The following is a 24,671-nucleotide window of genomic DNA, read 5'->3' on the forward strand; positions in this document are numbered from 1 at the left end:
TTTTCTCTAGTTTTCTTATTTCATTTTTTTTTTTATTCTTTTTTAGGGTTAAGTATGGAGGAAGGCCGATTTGCTACTCTCTGGCGTCCAGCGACCACCACGCGCCCTACTGTAGGTTTTCCAAAGTGCCAATCCTTCAGACAAGCAAAAAATTTCGCCGAACAGCGCTACGTGTGAGTCACACGCGCGGTCCAAAGTGGGTGCGTGAAATATACGCGCCACCGCTAAGGGTGCTCTTCTACCGCCACGTGTAGCTTTTTTAGGTCTAAGGCCACCAGTTACTTTAGACCTGACTGATCGTCATATTCTCAGGGTGACGCGTGACTCTCACGCGCCATCATAATTACCATGTTTGTTTTTTTTCTCCAATGTTGAAAATGCGGTTCTATGTCTTTCTAAGATGTAATTCATTTTTTTCATGTATCTTTAAATTTTGTTATGTCTTTTGTTTTAGGAAAAAAAAAAAAAAAAAAAAGGACACATAGTCTTTTGGATTTTTGTCTACAAAGTGTCTATTGAACTTTTATCCATAGAGTGTGTCATTTATTCTGTCTTAGATAAAATATGGAGTTTGTAAACTTTATCTTGGACATAATTGTACCATCTCTCAGACGGTGGTCTGTTGAGGTCCGAAGCATGGACTAGACCATGTCAGTCACAGTTGTGTAATATATATTGGAGAGTTGTTAACATTATAGTTAGTTTGTTATTTATGTTTCAGATCAAAGTTGTAATATCCGTTATTAATGAATGCAGTATGTTTTATAAAATAATAATAATAATAATAAAGAGCATAACTCAATGACCCGGCCGGCCTGAGAAAAATTAAACATCGAACCGTATACATGACACCACGTTCTGTTTGACAAAATTAGGCATCAGTATTTGTACGTGTCCATGATCAGGAAGCTTCTAATTAACTAATTAATTCGTAAAATTAATTAAGACTCTTAACTTAAATAATTTTATATGCAAAGACAAATAGGCCGAAAGATGCATATATATAATTCCACACTGTTTGACTTCTTGTACGCGGATCAACAGTACGGCCCATAAGATTTAAAGGATTAATGGAATCTCTATAAATTAAAATAAAGAACAAGAAGATTTCCCCAAGCCTAGCTGTATAACTTCTTGATTAACAATCAAATGGTACTAATCTGTGCACCGCCCAACAATTAAAATAGGTGCATAATATATATGTATCAGCATCACGTATACCTTGCTGATCGTTACTTGTTAGGAAATTAGATGACCAGCTGCACACACATTAATTCCACTGTACGTACGTACCAATTTAATTTGCGCAACTAGTGCTGGGATATAAAATATAATCCAAAATGATTTGGACATTATCAGATTATCATGAATTAATTAAATAAATAAATAAAAACGTGCAGTTTTCAAAGTACGTACGTTAAGTATATATTTATAGATAAATAATATCTACAATCATAATATATGTAAGTGTTGTGTATTTATTTAAAAAAAAAAACTAAATAAATATGATATCTATATAAAAAATTAATTTTTTAATAATAAATCTCATCTCTTTATTTTTAAAAAAAGTGTTCATTATTTTTACAATCTATAATTATATTTAATATTACTCCTATTTGAGATACATGGCACAGCTAGGGACTACACGCCATTACTGTTGGACTTTTATTTACGTTTTACAAACTGGTTTCCCACACGTACGGTTTCTTTCTTCTTTCTTTCTGGGAAAATACATATATAGTCGTAAAGTTTGGCTTGAATACTTGAGTGATCAAGTTGATCATCAAAGCTAAACTGCCCGATCGAGTCAAGTAAAGAAATGTGTGAGAGTTGAACAAGTAGCGCTGGCCTTGAAAAAAGGCAAACCCGGCCAAGCTAGCTAGGCTGCATCCCAAAAGCTGTTAAATGGTTCAACGCGCGCCCGCCTGTCATTAGTCAGCCTAAGCTAGCTTTTCTTTCCGATCGAAACACGTGAGTTGCTTTATTTGCTGGCTGACTGACTCCATTAATTATCTCATTTGGCAGCATTTCTTTTTGTGAGTATTAATTGTGTTTAGCATGGATTATAATTAGTCAAAAAAGTAATAATATTAACTAAAGCAAGCTAATTTACGTACTAATTAGCTCATACCCTCCATGCATAAAACTAAATTGTTATGAACATTGAGACCAAAAGAAACGTTGCATATTGGAATTAGCAGATCCAGAATGAAGCCAAATTGTCAAGAACATTATTCCAAAACGAAGAAAAACGCCATGTTCTTATAATAGGGTTCTTTATAGAATCTAGACGCCTAGTCCTTCATATATATATATATATATATATATTCGAAAAAGAAAAATACAAAGTCTTTGCTAATTAAAAATTGTGAATGCTGGGGTAGTATTGCAACTAATTAATTCTCATCATACATCAACTCAAAAAATGGAGATACAACTTTTGAGGATCATATGACATCCTCGTGGCTTCATGCTGCTAGATTCAATCACCAGCCCTTTTAGTTTATATAATTTGATAAAAGAAATGCACATCACCCACTAATTATTAATTAAGATGGGAAATCAAGAGGAAGAAATTAAGAATATTTAAAACCAAGCTGGAGCACTACGTACGATTTGATCTTCGATATATATATATATATATATAGATGTTAAAATACAGCTCACGAGTCAAGCAAACCCCAACTAGTTACATTAATTAATTAATATCATCATTAATCAAGAATAAAAAGGAAAAGAAAAAGGTACGTAGGTCATGATAATGGTACGTACTAGATCATATTGAAGACAACACTGATATATATATATATATATATATCTCTAGATTGAGATGGAAAGGGAGCTTAAAATTAAATTAATTTATATATAAATGAAATTATGTTATGCTAACAGTCAAGTGGTGGAGAGTGTGATTTTCACGTTAACCAGCAAACACATTATGTTTTTCGTATATAAATGATAAATTATTGACAATTAGATCAGAAGACTAAGAATAACGTGGATTGTGGGTCCTAAGCCCATCCCTTTTTTTCTTAGGCGAAATGAGAATGAAAATCTAAGAATTTTTATCTGCCCGAAATAGACGTTAGCCTTCTCCAACGAGTCGTACGCCGGCTTCTGTTCACTAATGGGTCTCACAGTCACAGCCATCTTTTCAGTTTAATCAGAAGAAGACACTAATGTAGGACAAAAGAGTCAGGTCCTCAAGTTTTTCTTCCAGAAAACATGGCGAGTCCTTTTCATGTAGGCCAGACAAAATTAAGAAGAAATATGAGACAGAAGTTTTTTTTTTTTAAATAATGGTATTTCAATTTTATTAATAAATGTTCACTTGTGACGAAAGAATACTTGATATAAAAAGTGCAAGAGTGTTACAATTGAAATCCCAAAACCAAGTTTTTAGGAAAAATTTTATTGGGAAATACATTTGAACGTATTCAACAAAAAATTACTAAAAACTAAAAAAGAAAACATTACAAATTAATATCGGAAACTAGGAATACCGACATGGTCTAAAGCAAAAAGACCAATCATATGCTTGGAGAGCTCAAAAATAGAGGAAAAATTTATTGTGCGGTCTGAGCTTATCCAAATGAAGCATTCCCTTCCCTGTAAACATAATTAATACTAAAAGGAAAGACATTTTTTAAATATAAAATATCATCACAAATATCAATATAAATCCAAAGGGCTGAGAATTATTATTAAACCAATTCACAATAAGAAAAGAATATGTTTCCACAACCTGCAAGTCCATATAACCTTTAGAAACACCATCAACATTGAACTTAAGGACCCTCTAGAAGGGAGCAACCAATTGACAAGTAAATATCTCTTAGCTCGGATGATAGAAAGGGGAATGCGAAAATAGCAATGACGGAAGAATTGGAAAAGGAAGTAAGAGTTTGAGGCTTGATGAAGGAGTTAAGGCCTCTAACCCATTATTGATCTTATGGATGACGGTGGATGGATGAGTATAAGAGTCCTCAAAACGAGCTTTGTTTTTGGCTAACCAAATCCCCCAAAAGAATAGATAATGTAGTAGTTGTGCAAGTAAATGGAATTGACCCGTGTCTCTACAAAAAGACCACCACTGAGAGGCATTATTTTTCCAATTGTGAGATGCAATATTGGTGAAGCCAAAAACATTAGAAAAATGATGTCAAACCTCTTTAGAAAGAGTATAATTAGAGAGAACGTAATCATAGTTTTCCACGTGACCATCCACACAATTATTACACTTAGAAACCATATGAATTTCACAAGGAAAACTCTAAACCTAGGCAAGAGTCGGGCTTGGCCGCGGACGACATCCTATGTGGAGACAAACACATCGTTTTGGAGTAAATAAAACGGTGCGTTTAAAGTCCAAAGAAATGGGGTTCGGCTTCAAGCAAAGCGGTGCGTTTTACATTTTTCCCCCTGCTCAATCTCTCTCCCAAGAACTCTATCTACTCTCTGTGCTACGACATTCACCACCTAACCTTTCTTCTTCGTGAAATCTTTACTCACCTAACCTTTCAAGCCCCAAACTGTTTTGATTTGTTCTCTGTAGCTGAGTAGCATTATAGGAGTCAAGGAAGAAGGAGATGGGTTTGCCAGAACTGCCGACACCCCCTCTCCATCGTTGGCGTTGATTCTTACGCCGACAAGTTCTTGAACAATTCCTCTTCTCGCTCCGGTTAGCTTCTTTGAATTCATATTTTAGCTATTCAGAGCGAATTCATCTTTTTATTTAACCGGTTCATCTTTTTAGCCTGGAACACATAATTGTTCATATGTGGGATTTCTTTTTCGTATCTTTTCTTATAATTGCTTATGTTTATGCCCTTATGCATCTCTCTTAGCGAATAGATTGTGAGGACCGTTTAAATAAACTCATATACGCTTTAATAATTTTAATTTATTTTGATAGTCTATGTCTTTGTTTTTGTTGCTTTTCGATTAATTATAGTACTTGGATTTGGATACTTGGCATTATTCTATCTTTTCGGGGCTTCATTTCAAAATTCCTGACTAAATCAGTGTATTTAACTGCAATAATTTGGTCCTGCATTCATTCTTATTTATGAGCTTACTTTATTATTTGGACTCTGGTTTTTTTTTTTGTTTTTTTATTTTATTTTTGATAAGTAGTATTTGAACTCTAGTTGTGGAGTTGGGCCACCTGATATGAGTCAACTGGGGAAGACAATGGAAGAGTCCTTCATAGTCGTGTATAAGTCTGAGTCTACATCTGATGGAAGTGGGACTCATTTGGCATCAATTGAAGCAGGACCCAATGGTCCTTTGTAGGCTCACAACTCTAGGTTTCACTCAACTATAACTGGAACGTATCTTCTATGCATGGATGAAGAGTTCATGAATTTCAACCTCTTAAATGTGATGTTGTGGAGATGAGACGAGAACTGAGATCTGAGAGAGAGGACGAGATCTGAAGCAGAGGAAGACAATGAAATGGTAAGATCTGACGCCGAGGAAGAGAACGAAATGGTGGGCTACCGTTTTCTCCTTCCGCTTGAATGAATTGGGCTGCATTTTCACTCTTCCCGCTCGGTTCTTCATTCTCTTCGATTTTAGTCTCTTTTTTTTTCTTTTAATATAATTGCTGACATGGAATTTAACACTTCAGTAGGGTTCGCGGGCAAGCACAGATTTGTGCCTGTCTGTAGCACTACTAATTTCACAATGATGGATCCTATAGATCTATAAAAGAAGCTATGAAGATACAAATCCAGATAATAAGTTAAGAATAAACAAGGATTGAGCATATAGATCTACTCTTCATTTGCATGAGAACAAACATATTTAAAGGAGATCACGACATCTTTCCATAAACGAGTTGCCTTTGTATCATGAACATACAATAATATACTATTAATTTTTGGATATAACTTCAATACACATTTAAAACAAAAATTCTTCTCATCAACCACTATTAACCACCCCACACCCCCACACTCTATGAAAAATTTATATGTGTGGAGTATGAGAGTGAATAATGACTGATGCATAATAACTCATCATTTCAAATACTCATTGGCCGGATACAAACAAAGTGATATCAGATTTACAAAGTTAGTTACAATATTACTTTTAATTACTTGTGCTAAGTGTGATACTTTTTATTTAACTTACTCCTCCCATAAGTATGATGGAATTAAGTACTTAAGACAACCAGTTATAAGGTGATGACAATGCGTTAATAAAATACGTTGATGAGCCTTTGATATGCTCTTTCGCCTCTTGAATCAGCCCGTCCACCAAATTAAATATGGATTATTTATTTTCAGTGAGACCGTCCATTCTTCATAAATGGGCATTGAATTCTAGTTTTATGAAAAATTCTACTTATCATCTTCATACTACATAGTACACATAATTTTTTAATTTTTAATTTTTTTTCTATTACCGAATGTGTAGTGTATGAATAATGAATAGAAGAATTCAATTAATTTAAAAAGAATAAAACAAAGAGAAATTATAAAAATAAATAAATAATTAATTAATTAAAAAAAAAAATGTGTTGTGTTTAGTGTGTAGTGGGTGGAGATGATGAGTAACAAAACTCTAATTCTATTTGAACCCTTGTACATAGCTTACTGATATGTTCTGACTAAGCAATAGAACTTGAATCAGAAGTTCATGATTTACCACATATTGTACAAACTATTCATTCGAGCCGAGTCCGATCCTAAACCTAATCGGATTCCAGTTACGATTTCCTGCCCTGGTCAAACTCGGACTAAAACTAGATTTCAAAACTTGGACTTGTCCGATCCGAGCTGTTTTGAAGATAGGGAGCACTTGTTGGGAAGTGTTAAGAGATTTTTTCTACCTTATGTTATTTCTCTCGACATACTCATTATACAATTATTTTTATAATCATTTATGTAACTATATTTTAAATAAAGAATATTTTATCAAATAATTTACAAAAAGAACATCATTTTACATAAATATATTCAATTTAAAAGCACAATTATTAAAAATAAAATAAAAATTGTGCATCGTTACTTTTTTTCTAAAAAAAAAAACATTTATATGATATGACAAAATAAACTTCGAAACTAATAAAGTATTTTTCTTTCGCAAAAAGATTTATAAGTATCCAATCCAAACGGACCTACGATATAATACAGCACACTACCATACCTCTGGCTAGGGTTTCCCCGGCCGGCACTTTCCATCCGCTTCCAGTTCCTGATCCCTTTGCGACAGTCGATTAACCTCTTGCTCATCCACCATGGGGTAAGTGTTTTTCCCTTACTTTCAGTAATTCTTGTCGTCGAAGCTTCTCGACAACCTATCAATAATCTGTCGGATATGATCTGTTTTTTTCTGGGACAAGTTTTAGGGTGCTTATTTCGTTTAGGTTCTAGGCATTCAGTGAATTGAAATATGGAGTATGTTGCTTTTGATTTTCGTTCAAAGTAACGGGAAGATTCTTTAAAATTTTCATCTATTTTTTAATTGAACATTATGCGGAGTTTCTCGAGTATACCAGATATTCGTGTTAGGCTTTTAATTGGGATCGAACTTATTCACGATGGATTTTGAAGTACGATAGGTTTCTAGTTAATCCTTGAAAGTTGAAAGTTTCTCTTATTTTCATTTTTGAATGATTCTACAGGGCCTGCATTAAATTAGATACCCATATCTTAACTTAGTCATTGAAATGCTTGGCTCAGCAATAGGAACATTATAAATTGAGTTTAGTAATTTAAAGCAAGCTAAAGTAATGAATGAAGGCTTCAAGCTTATGTGCCCAGGGTAGGGAGAAAGTAACAGTTAGATAGTGAAAGTATCTGAGAGTGTTTGTGAATAATAGTGAAAAAGTAATAAAAAAGTAATAATAAAATATTGAATAGTAGGTGAAAAGTAATAATAAAATAAAGAATAGTAGTGAGGTATTCTGAGAGTACCTCAGATACTCGTACCCAAACGTATAGTGAAAATTTTGAATTTGGATTTGTGCTAGAATGTTGATGTAGGGTTTTGATGATCAATTAATTTCTGATTTTAGCGCATTGTGTTTGTTTACGCAGGAAGACTCGTGGAATGGGAGCTGGTCGTAAGCTCAAGTCCCACCGTAGAAGGCAGAGGTGGGCTGACAAGTCATATAAGAAGTCCCACCTGGGAAATGAGTGGAAAAAACCATTTGCTGGATCCTCCCATGCAAAGGGCATTGTTCTAGAAAAGATGTAAGATTACCTTTTCTGCATTTTTCTTGTTTTATGAACGTTATCTGGGGATGATATGAACTCACCAAGGGTCTAACATATAATGATTGCTGGATGCAGTGGCATTGAGGCTAAGCAGCCAAACTCTGCTATTAGAAAATGTGCCCGTGTTCAGCTGATCAAAAATGGGAAAAAGATCGCTGCTTTTGTTCCTAATGATGGTTGCTTAAACTATATTGAGGAGAACGTAAGTATGAGAAGTTGCAGAAGTTCCCCCCCCCCCCCCAAAAAAAAAAAAAAAAAAGGAAAGAAAATTGGAAAGTTTTGACATCCAAACTCATACAAATTTGAACTCGTGTACCTAGGGCATCTGTTTGGGTCCTGTAAGAGTATAACTTTGATGTCATACAAATCTTCCTATGTTGAAATAACTTTTGACGCTTAAAAGTAACAAAAACAATTAAGTTTGTGCGGGCTTTTTTCTTGTTGACGACTTGGACTTCACAAAGACGTGCACATCAAGGGTTTAGAAAGTGTGTTTTATGCAAAATAAAAATTACGTGTTTTCTGCAAAATTAAGGATGGAATGTTGTTACTTTCGCTTTTCCGTATGCTTGGCCCTGATAAATTTGCCGGTGTGGTTGGTGTAGGACGAGGTGTTGATTGCAGGATTTGGGCGGAAGGGGCATGCTGTGGGTGATATCCCTGGAGTCAGATTCAAGGTTGTGAAGGTATCCGGTGTGTCTCTGCTGGCTCTCTTCAAGGAGAAAAAAGAAAAGCCAAGGTCTTAGGTTCTGTGTCCTCCCATTTACCATTTATTTTATTTCATATTTTTGTTCTATGATGCCTTTTATTTAGAGGATACTTGTAGCAACTATTGGGTGAGAGCGAACTTTCTACGCGAATTCTTATCATGCATTAGAACATGTTTCTGTCAAAAAAAAAAAATTTGATAATTTTGGAAATTGTGCGTTGAATATTTTTTACTATGCTCATTATTCGGTTCTGTGACGGTTAACTTGGCATGGTTTGTCATCAAGTTTTTTTCCTTATTATGGCATTATAATGATATAAATGATTTAACCACAAAGAGATCTCATGAAAGTAAATTCACAAATTGACTTGACTTGATGGACTACATTAACAATTAACGTTGGTTTCAAACTTCAATGCTCTTACCTTGGATATCAGGGAGAAAACAAAATACAAGAGGCTGGCGTGATCATTTTGACGGCCGGGAAGTTGTCGAGGCATGAATCATCCATCCAACTCCACCGAAGGAGATAAAAAATGATACTAGAATGATGAATGTGGTCAAGGGAGATGAGTCTCATGGCGTGTATATAAGCTCAAAAGCTTGCCCTATGTATCAATGGAGCAATTCTCTTATCGCCACGAGATTCAAAATCATTTTCGGACGCGTGGAAGAATGGGGGTGTAAGTGAAACAACAGGCTCAATTTGATACCCTTCAACGAAACGAAATGAAGGTTCTACTTCATTTTAACGGAATGTGCAGTGAAGCCGGCCCCCCCTTCGACCAGGATCTCAGTGGAACCTTAGGTATTGAGGCCGCTGTGATATGATTGTCGCCGTGGGCTTTTCATTATTAGGTCTCAAGCTCTCTTATTTGCCAGCCCACAAGCAATCTCTCATGGAACTGAAAATATAGAGAGAGCCCGTTTTGGGCTCCCCATTTTTTTTTTTCCGATTGGGTTTATTATTATTTTTTTTTAATTTTTTTTTACATAGTTATTAAAAAAATATTATTTAATAATATTATAAATTTTAAAAAAAAAATATTTAAAAGTGTAAAAAAAATAATAATGTGAAAAAAAACAAAAATTCTTTAAAATTCTTTTTTTTTTCACATAATTTTTTTAACACTCTTAAATATTTTTAAGAAAAGAAATTCACAATATTATTAAACAATATTTTCTTAATCACTAAGTCAAAAACAAAAAAAACCCAATCGCTCAAAAAAATCGGGAGCCCTAGCAATTTTCGAAAATATAATTCACTTTTGTAATAGCAGCAATGAATAACATTAAAAAGACAACTAGAAAGCATAACTTTCAGTGTGACCCCCATGCTTCATTTATCCCAAAGCAATATGCCGACGCTTGAAAGGCCGTTGAGATCAGGTGAAAAAATCGCATCTCCCCTCTACGAAGGTTCTTTGACGATAGAAATTGTTATTTTCAGTAGTGAAATGTACCTGAATGAAAATAAGACAACATGAACCATACCCAAATCTTACAGCCGCTGGGTATAACCACCATTTGGGGGGGGAGGGAAATTCTGTACATGGACTCGAATCATGCAAAGATTACAGAACAAAGCAAAATTACCCATCTTAGCCAAAACCAAACAAAAAGAACCTGAACAGAATACTTAACAGATAACCCGATGACTTGACAGTCTGATTACCTTCTCCAGCAGTCCATCCATATAATAATGGGCTACATCGTCACCATCATCGCATCTGCTTCTTTTCAGGTATCTGCTCTCCCCTATGAGAAAACATGTTTAACTATGTATGAAAGTATATATAACACGGCATACAAAAGGTGTAGAAGAGATATAAAAAAAAAGTGCACCACGGATACTGGACAAGCCAGTTCAAACACAAAACACTTTCAGGATGCTTCAACCAATGCCCACCCATACATATTTTTTTATCCTTTCCTTTATTTTTTTATCTTTTTTAATTTTTTTTACTTTTTAATGCATACTCTGCCATACATATCTATCATTCACAAAACTGAGTGCGTTGATTTGTTTAGCAATGATATAAAGGAAAATAATTAGTAAACTGGTATGGTAGAGTATGCATAAAGACACTGCATGGGGCTTACATATCCTAGGATTGTATAAAGCGTTACTCAAATATTAATTATGAGTATCAACTCCTTCCACATGTAAATGCCAACAAGTAGTAATTAAGTAATCGTTGCCTTCTAGTTCCAGAACATGATTAATAGTAAAATCTGATCCAGGTGTAAATATATACCTGAAACTTTCAAACTAGATTAACTTCAAGAGCAGCAAGATCAAATTGCATCTCATGGTCCTGGGCTGTGTCCATTGGTGAAGCTTTAAACAGAGCAGAGGGAGTATAGTTAATCTGGTAATTTACCAGCGTTGGCCCAAAAATGTTGAACCTTCCAGCACTACTGAATGCAACTTCTGCATCAGAAGAATGCTTATACACCACTCTAGCACGGCTAGTATCACGATCAACTTCTGTTTCAGATTCCTTCAAAGGCCCAAAACGCCTAAACATCTTATTCAGGTTTGTTTCTGATGGAACAGAATTCACCTCAGCGAAGTTCATTAGAATTTCGGCTGGTGAGTTCTCATCCACGTAGCCAGCAGGTTTCTCAGCTGCCACAGCATCATTGCCATCTGAATATCGCTTCCTTGAGTATGGCCTACGGCCCACTTGAGGGGTGTCTAGTACAACAGGGACAATTTGATACTCTCTCTTTTTGTTTCTACGTGAAGTTTTCTCTTCCGAACCATTTTGGACAACCCTGTCAGTCCAGTAAGTGTCACTCATATCCTCAAATTCATATGTTTCCGGTGACCCAACAACAGAATGGGATGATTTTTTTCTTTTACCACCGCCAACTTTGTCCATAGCCAAGAGCGCTCTCCTAGAATGTTGGCCCACTATTACTGAATTTCTAAAATCAGAGAAGAAGCTGACAATAGTATCAGACAAACCATATGCTTTCAGTGGATTCTGTGCTGCTATCTGAAGTTGCAATAACAAATCATCTAGTGATGAATACTCTGTCGAAACACCCACCCTTCCTCTCTGTGTGTCAGATTCCAGGAAGGAAGCATCAGCTTCATTCCCAGCAGGTCCGTCATGGCTGCCATCTATCTTCTGGAGCCTCTCACTATTCCACTTCAGGATAGAAGGAGACCCAGTCAGTTGACTTGCAGCTCTCCGAATACAGTCCCCAATTTTAAATGATGGCTTGGGGAAAGAAGGTGGAATGGTACTAGAAACTTTAGCAAAGGAAATAGTTTTCCTCCCATCTTGTGGCCCATGGTCATCGTGGTAATCAACAGCCTTTCGTTTCTTGCTGGAGGATGTTGTCTTTCCATCTAACCAATCATCACCATCTGGAGAATCCATCATATCACCCATTAACTCTGACAAGCTTCTTTCTTTCTTTTTGTAAAATACATCATCTTTAAAATTTTGTTTATGTTTACTAGAAAAGCTGTTCTGGTTTTTTGATATCTCCTGTTCAAAGGAAGTTAGCTCATCATCGACATGCTCAAACACTTTAATTGAATGCATTCTGTCCTCAGAAACTAAAGTATCCATATCACTCTCCAACAACTGTCCACAAAATTGGAATTCAGGCAAACTACTGTAACCTTTTAAACGACTGAAAGCCAGCAACTGAGCCTTAGCTATCACAACCTCCAACCGATCACTATCACCAGAAGGGTACTGTGCCAAGGCTTGCACGTATTTGATTAATTTATCAGGTTCAAAGGAACTAGCACTGGCAGATCTGTCCACTCTGTCTCTCGTGATTGATTCTTGCCGAATTCCAGTGTTCTCAACCTTCTGGAATTTAATTCTGTAAAAAGCATCTTTTGGTATGCAGGAGCATGCAAGTCCAAACTCCACTCGTCTTGAGACTTCTTCCAGAGCACAATCAACAGCGTTCTGAAATGCTTCTGAATTGCTCTGCTTCTCAATGTGGGAGAAATGCGTTCGAAAGGCCTTTAACTGAGATGCTTCATTCCATGCAAAAGTTCGATCCCCAAAATATGCCACCAAAAAACAGTCCTTTCTATGATGTTTTATTGCCTTCTCAGATGAATCTGCAGGATCAAATATCTGCCCAGGCCACCATGGATGGCTCCTCACTTTCCCCCATACTAAATCCGATACTGTGAACTCCCCTTCCTTTTCTGATGGCAGCTGATAACTAGCTTGATGCACTTCAACCATGCTTCCAGCATTCAGAGTTGGCTGTTCAAGGAACTTCTCTTCATCAGCTTTTGACTGTTCAGTATCAGTGACGTCTTCTTCAAGCTCCATTCCCTGTCCTTCTTGCAAACCAACTTGTTCAGATTTTGTCTCTTGTTTTTCAACTTCAACCTGAAGCTCACTTCTTGAATCAATCTGAGCAGAATCACCAGCCATGCTTCTCCTTAGGCACTCTTCAAACTCCTCAGTTCCCAGTACATCCATGTTGGAATTTAAAATTTCCTCAGTGTCCATGGGAGCAATTTCCTCTCTGCCAACGACTTGGGTGTCTGTTTCAACATTTGAGTTTAGAAGATCACTTCCATCAACAGTTGCCACTTCAGCTTCAACAACTACTTGAATTGGCTGGTTAGACAACATGGCATCTTCACACTCGATCTGAGGTAGATCACCACCCACACCCTTTTCTAAGTACTCTTCAGACTCCAATGGCCCGTCTTTCTTGGTGGGCACTGAAATTTCACTAATTGAATCCAGAACAGCTTCACATTCCATCAAAGTAGATTCCATCCTGTTGGTAATATGAGCCTCTGTTTGTGTGATCCTGCACATTCTCTCTTCTTTTAAGTTCTGATCATTTACTGAGCAAGACAACATCCCATCCCTATCAACAGTTTCTGTAACCTCGACATTTGAATCTGAAAGAACCTTGTCATACTTGGCTGTAGCTTCCCCAACAGTAACTACAAGATCTGAAGTTGAGTTTGCACATTTATGCTCATGACTTGCAGTGCTCAAACAAACTGTCTCAACGTCTACCAACTGTTCTTCAATAACTTGTTTGTCAACTTCCATCTCTTGCACGACAGTTGAATTTAACTGAGAAGAATCCTTGTCATCAATTGCTGTATCAACACCTCCAACAGCAGCTTGATTTGGTAGACATGAGGATACTGGAGTGGGAGATACATCTCTTTGATTATTAGAGCTCTCACCTACTTGCTCAATGTCTCCCTGTTGCGCTTCCATTGAACAAGTAGCATTTTCATCAATAGTATCAATTTTCATTCCTTCCACGTTGGAACACAAAGTATCCCCTTTAGCAGCAACTTTGCTTTTCTCATCCAATGATTTGGGATCTCCGTCACCATTTTTTGTTCCTCCAGAAGAAGTGTCCTCCATCAGTTTCCTTCCTGAACTAGAAACAACCCCATCCAAAGCACTAATGACAGAAGTAAGAACCATTCCCTGCTCGTTGAATATTACTAAAGCTTTTTCTGGAAAAGCATCGGTCTGTAAACTTGAATTTTCCGCACTTGACGTAGTGCACACAACCACAGAACTGATTCCAGGATTCCAAACATCATCATCCACAACACTAGCTTTTTGTGGCATCAAGTTATAGGCTACATTCAATCCACCATTGGCCAATTCCCCACCAGGCTGGTCACCCTCAACAATCAATCCTCTCTCTAAATGTTCCACATTTCCAAATATGGCATCTTGTTTAAGAACAAGGCTTTCCACACCTACGGAACCCACAACTACAGAGGAATCACCTACCCCATTTTCATTTCTAGTAATACTTGCTTTCTCATCCAAAGCACCAACTTCCTTTGATTCCCTATCCTCAATTGCATCAACCACACAATCCATCACTTGCCCACCTCTATCTGCACCCACCTCAACCATTTCTTTCTCCAAAACAGCTTCCCTGTCAACCATGACAACTTCCTCAAAGTGGAAAATCTGTGCTCCTCCATGTGTGGAATCCAAAACCACCAACGAACCACCATCCTCAGTTCCAACCTCTGTATTCTGAGCTTCACTATCTAAAACTGTGGCATCCTGTGCTGTCATGTCACCAGTTCCACTACCACTAGCAATTATTTCTCTCCCTGTCTCCCCCTTGACCACTCCTCCCTCTATATTCTCCTCCTCTCTCACCATAACCTCACACTCCTCCACCACAACGGCTTGAGTTTGTTCGCCCAGTGACTCCACAATCCCCAAAGAACCCTCAACTCCAGTCTCGGTTCCATGTTTTGATGCATCAACACTTGAACCCCCAATTCCCCGTAAACCTGCTTCACTAATTGCAGTGCCTCCACCCAAAGATTTAACATCTTCCTCCAAAGAATTACCACCTCCCACCGCACCTATCTCATTCTCGACTGCCACACTTTGCCTTGCCTCCCCGTGGGTACAAACACCATCAAAATACACATTAGAATCCAAAACTTCCACCATGATTTCATCCCCATTACAAGCCCCGCCATCCTTTACCCTCTCAACGCCCTCCGAGTGTGGCCCCTCAACTTGGGTTTCACCAGCTACATGCTCACTAACAACCAGGGTAGTAGACTCGGAAACACTCCCCACACAAACATCCTTGCCTTTTTTCTCATCCATAGAAACAGTATCTACGTATATTGCAAGACCATAAAAAACAGCTTATATAACGAGAAAAAAAAAAAAGAATAAATGAAGCACAAACTGATAAACCCTAAAAACAGAACCAAACAAACCTAATTGTACGATCGAGAAAGATGATAGACCGCATGCAGCACAACATAAAGGAAATAGAAAAGAAATGGAAAAAGATAGTGAATGGGTTAAGATCATTTGGTTACCTTGTTAGATTCCCGAAAGCTGTGAGAGCTTTGGCCCTTGGGTTTAAACTTTAGAGCGAGGAAGAGCTACAGAGAAAAGAAGTGGGCAAAGGGTAGATGTCGTTTCCGATGAGAGAGAGAAACAGAGAGAGAGAGAGAGGTCACTAGTAATAAGGCCGAAGAAAATGCATACTTTGTCCTTTTCACTTTTTACAGTGATTGGTCACTGGTCAGCACTGATTGAATTTTCTTGGCAACTTTGGATGGACTTTGTTGTTTTACAAAAGAACGGTGACAGTCAAATAGATTTGTGCCACGTTTGGGCGGGCTACATTAATACTTGAAAATGGTGTCATAGAATTACTGCTATTTCAGGGCACTAACCTTTAATGATTTTTAGAAAGTCTTTTTTTTAGTCAAAATTCTCCTTTCGGATTTTGTTTAGTTATTAAATCTATCTCAATTTATTATTATAATTTTTTAAAATTTTAATATAAAATATAATAAATAATATAATTTTTAAAAATTTTTAAATAATAATAATATTAAAAAATAATATTTTAATAATATTTTATCATATTTACTCAATTCAACTCAACTTAATTTAACATCTAAACACAACATTAATTGAATCCTCTTTTACCTCAACATAATTTTCATCAAAATATATTACCTCTATCTTTATAATATATTAAAAAAAATAAAAATCTAAACATTCTCAATAAAATTTATTTCCAGATATAATTTCAATTGATCCTACCACTTTTTTAGGAAAAATAATAAATATATAACACTTTATACAACATTTTATACAACAATATTTTAAATGAGAGGTATTTTTGTAAAATAACTTATAAAACTAACATCATTTTACATAAATACCCTTATTTTATAACATATATTGTGAAATGTATTGTAAAATGTATTGTATGAATATCACTACTTCTTTTTTAAACCCATTAAAATTATATCTGAAAAAATTTGTCAGTCAAAATATATTCGGCTGCATTTAGTTTCCAAACTCAGCTGAGTTCATTCTAATTTTAAGTTGAATCTAACATCTAAATACCTAACTCTTAAATTATTAAATTCATCTTAATTCAAAATCTTCTTATACGTGAAACCCACAACATTTTTCAACTTAAAACATCTTCATACGTGAGACCTACAATTTTTTTTAATTTCTTATAAAAAAATATTAAACTAATCTTAACATCCAAACACACTTTTAACTCAATTTAAATGGCTCCACATAACTCTCTTCACTATTTAACTCACTACTATTTATAAAGAACTAAACTCAACTCAGTTCAGCTCAACATCCAAACGCAATTTTAATGGATTTTAGTACTATTTAAAAATAAATAAATAATGTTAGGATCAAAATAGACAAATTATGCATATATATGTTTTTTATAAAAAAGTAAATTTTATTAAAAATTAAGATTTTATACATTTTGACTGTAGAGTCTACTTTTTTACATAAAAAATAAAAAAAGTACACGAGGCTGGTACAAAAACAACTTATAAAAATGTCATCTCATTGTTTTTTTTTTTTTTTTAAAAAAAAAACATTCAAACAGCCCCAAACTATGTTTAATGCTGAACAACATGGTGCTCATCGGAAGGGAATGAATCTAGTTGATCAAAATAAAGAGATTCATCATGTGTTTATTTTATGTAGGGGTCGGCTGATTTTTTATTGCTTATTCTAAGTTCACAAGATCAAGCTCTGTTTTTTATTTTTTTTTATTTTTGCAGCATTGCTCGATCGCCGGCATAACTGAGGCGCCGCTGATGCCCACTATTTTGACTAGCAGCGTTATATGGCACAGAAACCAGTTGGGAAGAAAAATCAGGCGTATATATACGTTTTTATTGCTGTGTTGTTGTTTGCATTCCTCTTCCTCTGATATATGTTGGGAAGAAAATCAGCGATCAATCACTGTTCTTGAACATTAATGTTCATGCATGTGAGGGGTCCGTATAAGTCCCTACACAGCCCCCGTGTGTAGAAGAAGTACTCAAACCAGCTCGGCTTTAAGAGCATTTATCCCATCATCAAATTGAGAAATGATATTTTCAGCCTATGATCCTCTAATATTTGTTGTGTAATTGCTATTTTTGTGTGCTATGATTCATGAAGGTTGTTTCACCACTTCCCTCATCTCATGGGTTTTAGTGGATGGGGGAGATTATTAATTCAAATTATATATATGTGATCTTATGGGATTGGAATCAGACTTAATAAGTCACGTTCTAGTATACGATAATTTTTGTACGCGAAATCAATCATGCCATTTTTAATAACTTTGTTATAAGATAACTTAATCAATCACGCGAAATTAATCTGACTTAAAAGAGTAATGTTATACATAAGTCGATGTGCTAACACATCACTTACAATGGAACCTATTATAACTGTAAAAAAAAAAATCAAAACTTTAATCATTTTTTAGCATAGCTGATGTAAAAAGCTTCACATCAATGTAAATATGTTGTGTATATAAAAAATAAAGCTTATAAATAGATTTTCTCTAATTTAAAAAATGATGTTAGATTAAAACGTACTAATTCTAAGAGCATTGGTATTGAATTAGTTAAATTATTTTCATCCAAAATATAAGTTATAGTAAATTTATTATTCTTTTTAAATATGAAAATAACTATAGCAAGTCTAAAAGTATTTTTTGAGATAATATATATGAGATTTTTATTCATATGAGATTTTACCATCTATATACATATGAGATTATTATATTATAGATTGTTGGATTGTGAAAATAAAAATAAATATAATTATTGGAGGTTATTGAAGATTATTAAAATAAAATATAAATTAATTAAAAAAATATAAATAATAAAAAATAATAATATTTTATTAATATAGAGAGTGTGATGACTAATTTAATATAAATTTTAAATTTTAAATGATTAGCTAAAAGTGAAAAAATTATACATTAATCAAAATTTAAAAGAATATAATTGTCAATCCAATACTAATTCTCTAATACTACCACGCACACTTTTCAACCTCATTTAATCATTCTTCTAGGCAACAGAGTCATTAGAGATACATGAAGACCTTTTAGAGTACATGAGCATATTATATTAATTAAGGTGTCTTGGCGGGGCAATGATGTTTTCAGGAGACAACCTTCTATTTCTTTGTGGGTTCATTTGAATACGTACAGGTCAATTATTTTGGATTATCCCGTTTGTTAAACGTCTAAAAATAATTTGTTGTCATATTTTTATGATAAAATTACTTAATTAACACCTATATATATATATTGACTGCGAGAATAACTGCGTGAATTTTCACATGCAGTCCTGATCATTCAGCTAGCTACATGCGTATATTCGATATCATGAGGAGTACTTTGAGAAGAATTTTTGGACATGGGGTGCCAATATATAACATGGGTTCAAAGCTGGTAGTATATAATTGGGAGGGGAAGATTCAGATCAAGGCCCTCCTGATCAAGTACTAGTGAAAGTCATGAATAATCATCTGTATGATAATTGCCTTGCACATATATATATATGCATGTAATCGAAATTAATGTATATATATATATATATATATATATTAGCTCAGCTAGAGCGTGCGTGCATGTAAGAGAGAGAGAGAGATGCAATTATTTGAAGATGAAGGCTTCATATATATATATATATATAAATATATATATAGCAAAGTTCAATAAAGCCATGAAAAACACATGCACAAGATTATATGGGCAATTACAGATAACGCAAGGACTTTAACTGGTTATATTTTTTAAATGGTTTACAGCTCAAGCTGAGTTGTTAGATAGAATTTGAGCTAGAATGAAATAATCTTATCAAGCACCTAATTATAAGAATAAGAACAAAAATTTTAAAAATTAAAACGAAAGATTGAAAAGATCAAGAACATGAGCCACAACAGATCAGATCGTCTACTGTTGTTCTGAGCAGCCACCACCTTAATTCGATCCCTTTGTTATTGCTCTCACCTGCGCCAACTTAATTTACCTATTCCACAGCCAAGCAAACTGTCTTTGTAATATCAGTAATTTAATTACATTTATATATATAACATTATAATTGCCTGAAAGTAGATCAGCTTCGATCTATTCATTTATCATAAAAAAACTAACCAGAACACAACAACATGTTCACGTGAAACTATGATATCTTGTTCTTTTCGAAACACATTTATAGAGTATTAGCACGTGATCAGGCAATTACAGCATAAATCAAGTACGTGTCTGTCTACCTGTGACGTTAGGACCAATTGCTGCTGGTTAATTTAGACATGATGGCCGGGACAGCGCCGTTCATGGGGCCCGCCGCTGATGCAGTAGTAGTACTGAAGATATGGGCATTAGGTAGGCCCATTGTTTGTGATTGATGGTAATTGTAAAAGGGGTACATAGGCATCAATGCGTTGCCACCCACAATAGGTTGAGCAGGATACACATGGCCCGGAAAACGCCCATTCATGATAAAGTTCCCGCCGGCGTAGCTTAACTTCTGCGTCAATGTAATAAATAGAATAAAAACAGAAACGACCTTTTAATAATTAAACTTGTTATCCCTAAACGGCGCCGGATCTTAAAATTATGTCTTGCTTGCATGATTAAACTAAAAGAAAGGAAAAAAGAAACCAAAGAATAATGATTCGGAGACTGTCACAGAATTTGTAGGTGGCGGCCGTTTAAAAACTTTCAAATATATTGAATTTAAGAAGTTGTAAATGAGATCATCCACTCACATGATTGTAACTGATATCTGTAGCAATATAGCTGGGAGGGTACCTGAAAATAAGACGATAAATTAGGAAAATTAATTACAGCCATATATATAGCATATATAAGAGCCGCTAGCTGCTCCATATTCCCCTAAAATATATGTAACGTTCGTACCCATAGAAAGGAACGGCCGGTCGATGATGATGAAAGGGCGACGGCGGTGTCCCCGCCGGGTAGTACCACTGCACCTGATAATTTGCCGGTGCAGGCGTTGCTCCACCGTTGGATCCTGTATTAATAATATATATTTATATGTACATTCTGATCTTTTCATTAACCTAAAGAGTTAGTCTATATACAATTTTCAAATTCCTATTTAGAGATTGTTCATACAAATTATACAGTTATATTTAAAAAAAAATTAAAATTATAATAATATCATTTTTTAAAATAATATTTTTTTTCTTTTTAACCTCTTTCATAAATTGCTGTCAAAACTGTAAAATTCTATTAAATTTGAGTCAGTATTTGACTATCATTTTCAAAATATATCGTTAATAGACAATATATATTAATAATGAGTATACCTTGATGAGGAGGGGTGGTGGAAGCCGACCTTGGGCGCCGGGCGCCGAGCGAAGCCAGGTTGCAGTTAGCTCGGCGTCCGTTGATGATGGGCGTGGCGTCCTCGCAAGCCTTCTTAGCTGCTTCAGCCTCCTTGAACGTCACCTACGATATACAATCAATGACCACCACACTGATCACATTTTGGCACAAGAAAAACAAAGAAGAGAAGTTTACGTTCTTCGATCTTTGAGTACAAGATCCGTCGATATGGTGATCTGAAAGTAAACTTACGAATCCGTAGCCCTTGGATCTGCCCGTGACCTTATCGGAGATGATCACAGCCTCCAATATCTCACCGTACTTATCAAAGTGCTCTCTCATGGCCTCCTTCGGAGTCTCCCATGCTAGCCCTCCGACAAACAGCTTTGTTAGTGTCGTATCCCCAAATTGCCCAATGCTGTACTTGCTCGTCGTCATCGTTATCTAGTACTTGTTCCCCAGAACACCCAGTAATGGTTAAAAAATTCGATAAGAAATCTATACAACTCGACCGAACGTTAAACTGATCAAGTATATATGTGCCTAGCTTGACAATGTTAATTGGGTCTCTAAATATTTGTGAGAGAGAGAGAGAGAGAGAGAGAGAGACCAGGGTTTTGTGGGAAGTGGAGAGGGAAGGTTTATAAGGGGAAGAGGAGGGAGGACAGATAGAATGGAAAAGGTACAGTAATTTATTTTTTCATAAAAAGGAAAGGAAGGGACAGAGCGGCAGACAGATCACAGATGGACTTTGGCTTTTAAGGCCATAAGCATTACCAACGTGATCATGATTCACACACACCTCAGGCCTCCTCGTCTCATCTGTTTGAGCATTTTGTCTCTGGATTCAAGAGGAGTACGTACATTCTGTTTCTTTTTTTTTTTTTTTAAAGTTAAAATCAATCAAATGTACGAACCTTTAGTTTAGAAGAATCAATTACGTACGCAACAATGTAGTACTATTTAAATAAAATCATCAAAAGATAACTTTTTTTATTATTTTTTAAACAAAAGATGTTCTTTTTTCCATCCTACATTTCTACTGTTAATGTTGTGCTTACTACTGGATGGAAAACTAGACAATATTGGATTCAATCTTCTGATGATCCATCGAGTTAATCCCTTCCGACTTCCAAGCCTTTTTTTTTGTCATATAATTATTAGCCAGTTACGATATATAATTAGTTATGGATTCTGCATGTTATGGACTTCAACATATATATATATATAAATAATAATTACAGTCACAAACATCATACAATAATTTAAAAAAAAATAAATAAATATGAGATCTATAAAAAAAAATTAATTAATTTTTTAATAATAAATCTATTTTTTTTTAAATAACTATTTTTACATTTCTATATATAGCATTGCATATATTTAAAGAATATAAAGAGTACTTTAGTTAATTTTGTCACTCAGTTTATCTTTAAAGGCTGGCCAACGTACGTGGCTTTTGACAAGAGCGTGTTTTTTACGTGCTTCAAAATCAAATTATAAGATGCGTAAGGGAGTGAGAAACGGGGGTGCTCAGGGTGACAGCTCAAGGCCGTACGTACAAGTGGCCGGGGGTCCCCTAAAAATTATCGAATGTAACGTGCGTACTCCACGTGCTGTATCGTTAAGACTTTAAGCTTTGAATGTTGGGTTCGTATATAGTACTCCGGCGGCCACCTCCAGTGCATGCTGATAATAGCTAGCCATCCTGATTCATAATCTGTTGGCTTCGAATCGGAGTAAATCCGTTCATATTATTGATACGGCAGTGTTAATATGTATGGATATTATGTGAATATTATTGTTGAGATATAGTACCACATCAATCATTTGCATGATTTATTATTGATTTGATTATTATCTTGATTTAATTTTATAATTATTAAATTAAATTAATCATATTTTTATATTTATCAAATCAAGATATTTGATTTTTATTATAATGAAGATGTTTACTTTTTCTTTTTTTTTTTTTTAAAGAAAAGATGGTACTCCAAGTTTATTGATAGCCTTCACTTATGGTGGAAGAAAATCGTAATTACAAATAGACACCTGAAATTACAGATAATCATAAAATATCAAAATTCAGACATCCAAAAAATCTAAAATAATACAACAACAGACAACTATTCAAAAGTTACAAGTCAATCAACAACAAAGTACACCTTCGAAAACTAAAAGGAAAAGACAATCCTGCAGATAAAAATCAGCTAACACTGATAAGTATAATAATAAAAATAAAAATAAAACGTACAACATAACAAAAACCGAAATTCGTAAATAGTAAATTATAATAGTAAATTAGATGTATCACTTTTAAGTATTTTTTAAATGCTTCTCTCTTCTCCATTTCAATTTTTATTATATTTTATATTTTTTTATCAAATATTAATGTGCTCGAAGAATTCCGAATAACAAAAGTTAAAATATATATGTATATATATATAGACGCGCGCAACTCATTCCGGTATGACTATCATATGATCGTGATTTTTAATTGGACTATAGAAGTACTGGAAATACATTTAGAAATGAAGTCCTACAATATGATCTATTTTCGTCTATGACTGTGATTAACAAGTCGATCGACATGATATCATGTTACTCATGCTCTATATGGGAATTCCCTTAAATTTATAATAATAATAATAATATCAACAACATTATTATTAATTTCATTTTAGAGATCACTTGGACATTTTGTGATCAGTAGATTAAGGTTGCCGGTTGGGACAAGATACTTATTAGGGTGAAACTTGGAAGTGCATGGCACGATGACAATTGATATATTCAGGTAGAGATGATTCCAGCTGAGAAAAAAAAAAACAAAAAAAGCTATAGATGATTCCACACGTACATGATCGTATGATTGGACGCACGTCATTCCATAAGTAGGCTGTCATCGCCTTTGTTCAGTTGCTTGTTTTTTCTTCGAGATAAAGAAAAATTCAGGCGTAGATTAAGGAGCTGATCGGGATATAATTATATATTGATCTTTGTTTAGACAGCATGCAAGAAGACTTGAAAAAAAAAAATGCTTTTCCACAATTCGTCCGGCGAAAATATGGCTAAACTCTTGTGGAATATGAGTGACCGAAAGTCAATTATCTTTCTCTAGTGTCGGTGTGAAAACCAGAAATGTATAAACCATTATCGTCGACACAACACAAACTCATACATATATTCCACCCCAAAATAAAAGAGAATATAATACAAGAACCAGATTTTGTAGATAATTGCGCAAGAAGAATATATATATATATATATATACACACATATACAAACATACAGACACACGAAGGCGTCGATCAAAATTAACAGCCAGGGCATGGACATTGCAATGAAATGCAGATCAACTCGTGGTTGAACGAACATCAGGATAGCCCACGTGAAGATTGCCAGATGTTACTGAATGAATCTCTTTTCTCTCGCAGTGGCAGCTTCCAACCCACCCAATCCCTCCTCTCTTTTTCTGGGTTTATAACGTGGCCAGCTGTATACCAACAGGGAGGGGGTAACTTTGGTGAATAAGCATATAGAGAAATCGTGGTTTTGACCCAAGATTTTGAACA

The 24,671-nt window shown here is 35.1% G+C and overlaps 3 protein-coding genes across 5 annotated transcripts; 1 reads left to right on the forward strand and 2 right to left on the reverse strand.

Annotated features, from left to right (window-relative positions):
- Nucleotides 1-7,072: 7,072 nt before the first annotated feature.
- LOC109002992 (40S ribosomal protein S23) lies at nucleotides 7,073-9,194 on the forward strand. The gene is made up of 4 exons (XM_018980935.2): nucleotides 7,073-7,251; nucleotides 8,049-8,204; nucleotides 8,304-8,430; nucleotides 8,834-9,194. The coding sequence occupies exons 1-4, from the start codon at nucleotides 7,247-7,249 to the stop codon at nucleotides 8,972-8,974; spliced, it is 429 nt and encodes a 142-aa protein (XP_018836480.1). The 5' UTR covers nucleotides 7,073-7,246; the 3' UTR covers nucleotides 8,975-9,194.
- A 1,133-nt stretch (nucleotides 9,195-10,327) lies between these two features.
- Nucleotides 10,328-15,911, reverse strand: LOC109002988. Of its 2 annotated transcripts, XR_001998075.2 has the most exons (4): nucleotides 15,779-15,911; nucleotides 11,196-15,568; nucleotides 10,613-10,695; nucleotides 10,328-10,400 (listed from the first exon to the last, which is right to left on the reverse strand). XR_001998075.2 is itself a non-coding variant. In XM_018980927.2 (3 exons), the coding sequence occupies exon 2, from the start codon at nucleotides 15,555-15,557 to the stop codon at nucleotides 11,205-11,207; it is 4,353 nt and encodes a 1,450-aa protein (XP_018836472.2). In that variant the 5' UTR covers nucleotides 15,558-15,568; nucleotides 15,779-15,911; the 3' UTR covers nucleotides 10,328-10,695; nucleotides 11,196-11,204. The 2 variants fall into 2 exon arrangements, 1 of the variants encoding a protein (XP_018836472.2); XM_018980927.2 differs by having other exon boundaries at nucleotides 10,328-10,695.
- Nucleotides 15,912-19,476: 3,565 nt separating this feature from the next.
- On the reverse strand, nucleotides 19,477-21,774 carry LOC109002990 (probable RNA-binding protein ARP1). Of its 2 annotated transcripts, none has more exons than XM_018980930.2 (6): nucleotides 21,352-21,774; nucleotides 21,081-21,222; nucleotides 20,668-20,782; nucleotides 20,517-20,559; nucleotides 20,019-20,275; nucleotides 19,477-19,794 (listed from the first exon to the last, which is right to left on the reverse strand). In XM_018980930.2, the coding sequence occupies exons 1-5, from the start codon at nucleotides 21,535-21,537 to the stop codon at nucleotides 20,027-20,029; spliced, it is 735 nt and encodes a 244-aa protein (XP_018836475.2). In that variant the 5' UTR covers nucleotides 21,538-21,774; the 3' UTR covers nucleotides 19,477-19,794; nucleotides 20,019-20,026. The 2 variants fall into 2 exon arrangements, with proteins under 2 accessions (XP_018836475.2, XP_018836476.2); XM_018980931.2 differs by having other exon boundaries at nucleotides 19,477-19,774; nucleotides 21,352-21,751.
- Between the last annotated feature and the right edge of the window lie 2,897 nt (nucleotides 21,775-24,671).

Source organism: Juglans regia, chromosome 12 (assembly GCF_001411555.2).
Source record: "Juglans regia cultivar Chandler chromosome 12, Walnut 2.0, whole genome shotgun sequence".
NCBI lineage: Eukaryota > Viridiplantae > Streptophyta > Magnoliopsida > Fagales > Juglandaceae > Juglans > Juglans regia.

Bases quoted from the DNA above. Each gene is read 5' to 3' on its own strand.
- LOC109002992 (XM_018980935.2), top strand. The intron at 8,205-8,303 runs GTAAGATTACCT...TGCTGGATGCAG, and splicing joins GGCATTGTTCTAGAAAAGAT to TGGCATTGAGGCTAAGCAGC. The intron at 8,431-8,833 runs GTAAGTATGAGA...TGGTTGGTGTAG, and splicing joins TAAACTATATTGAGGAGAAC to GACGAGGTGTTGATTGCAGG.
- LOC109002990 (XM_018980930.2), bottom strand. From the start codon at position 21,537: ATGACGACGAGCAAGTACAGCATTGGGCAATTTGGGGATACGACACTA. The intron at 20,783-21,080 runs GTATACTCATTA...TTATTAATACAG, and splicing joins CACCACCCCTCCTCATCAAG to GATCCAACGGTGGAGCAACG. The intron at 20,560-20,667 runs GTACGAACGTTA...TCTTATTTTCAG, and splicing joins CCGGCCGTTCCTTTCTATGG to GTACCCTCCCAGCTATATTG.
- LOC109002988 (XM_018980927.2), bottom strand. From the start codon at position 15,557: ATGGATGAGAAAAAAGGCAAGGATGTTTGTGTGGGGAGTGTTTCCGAG.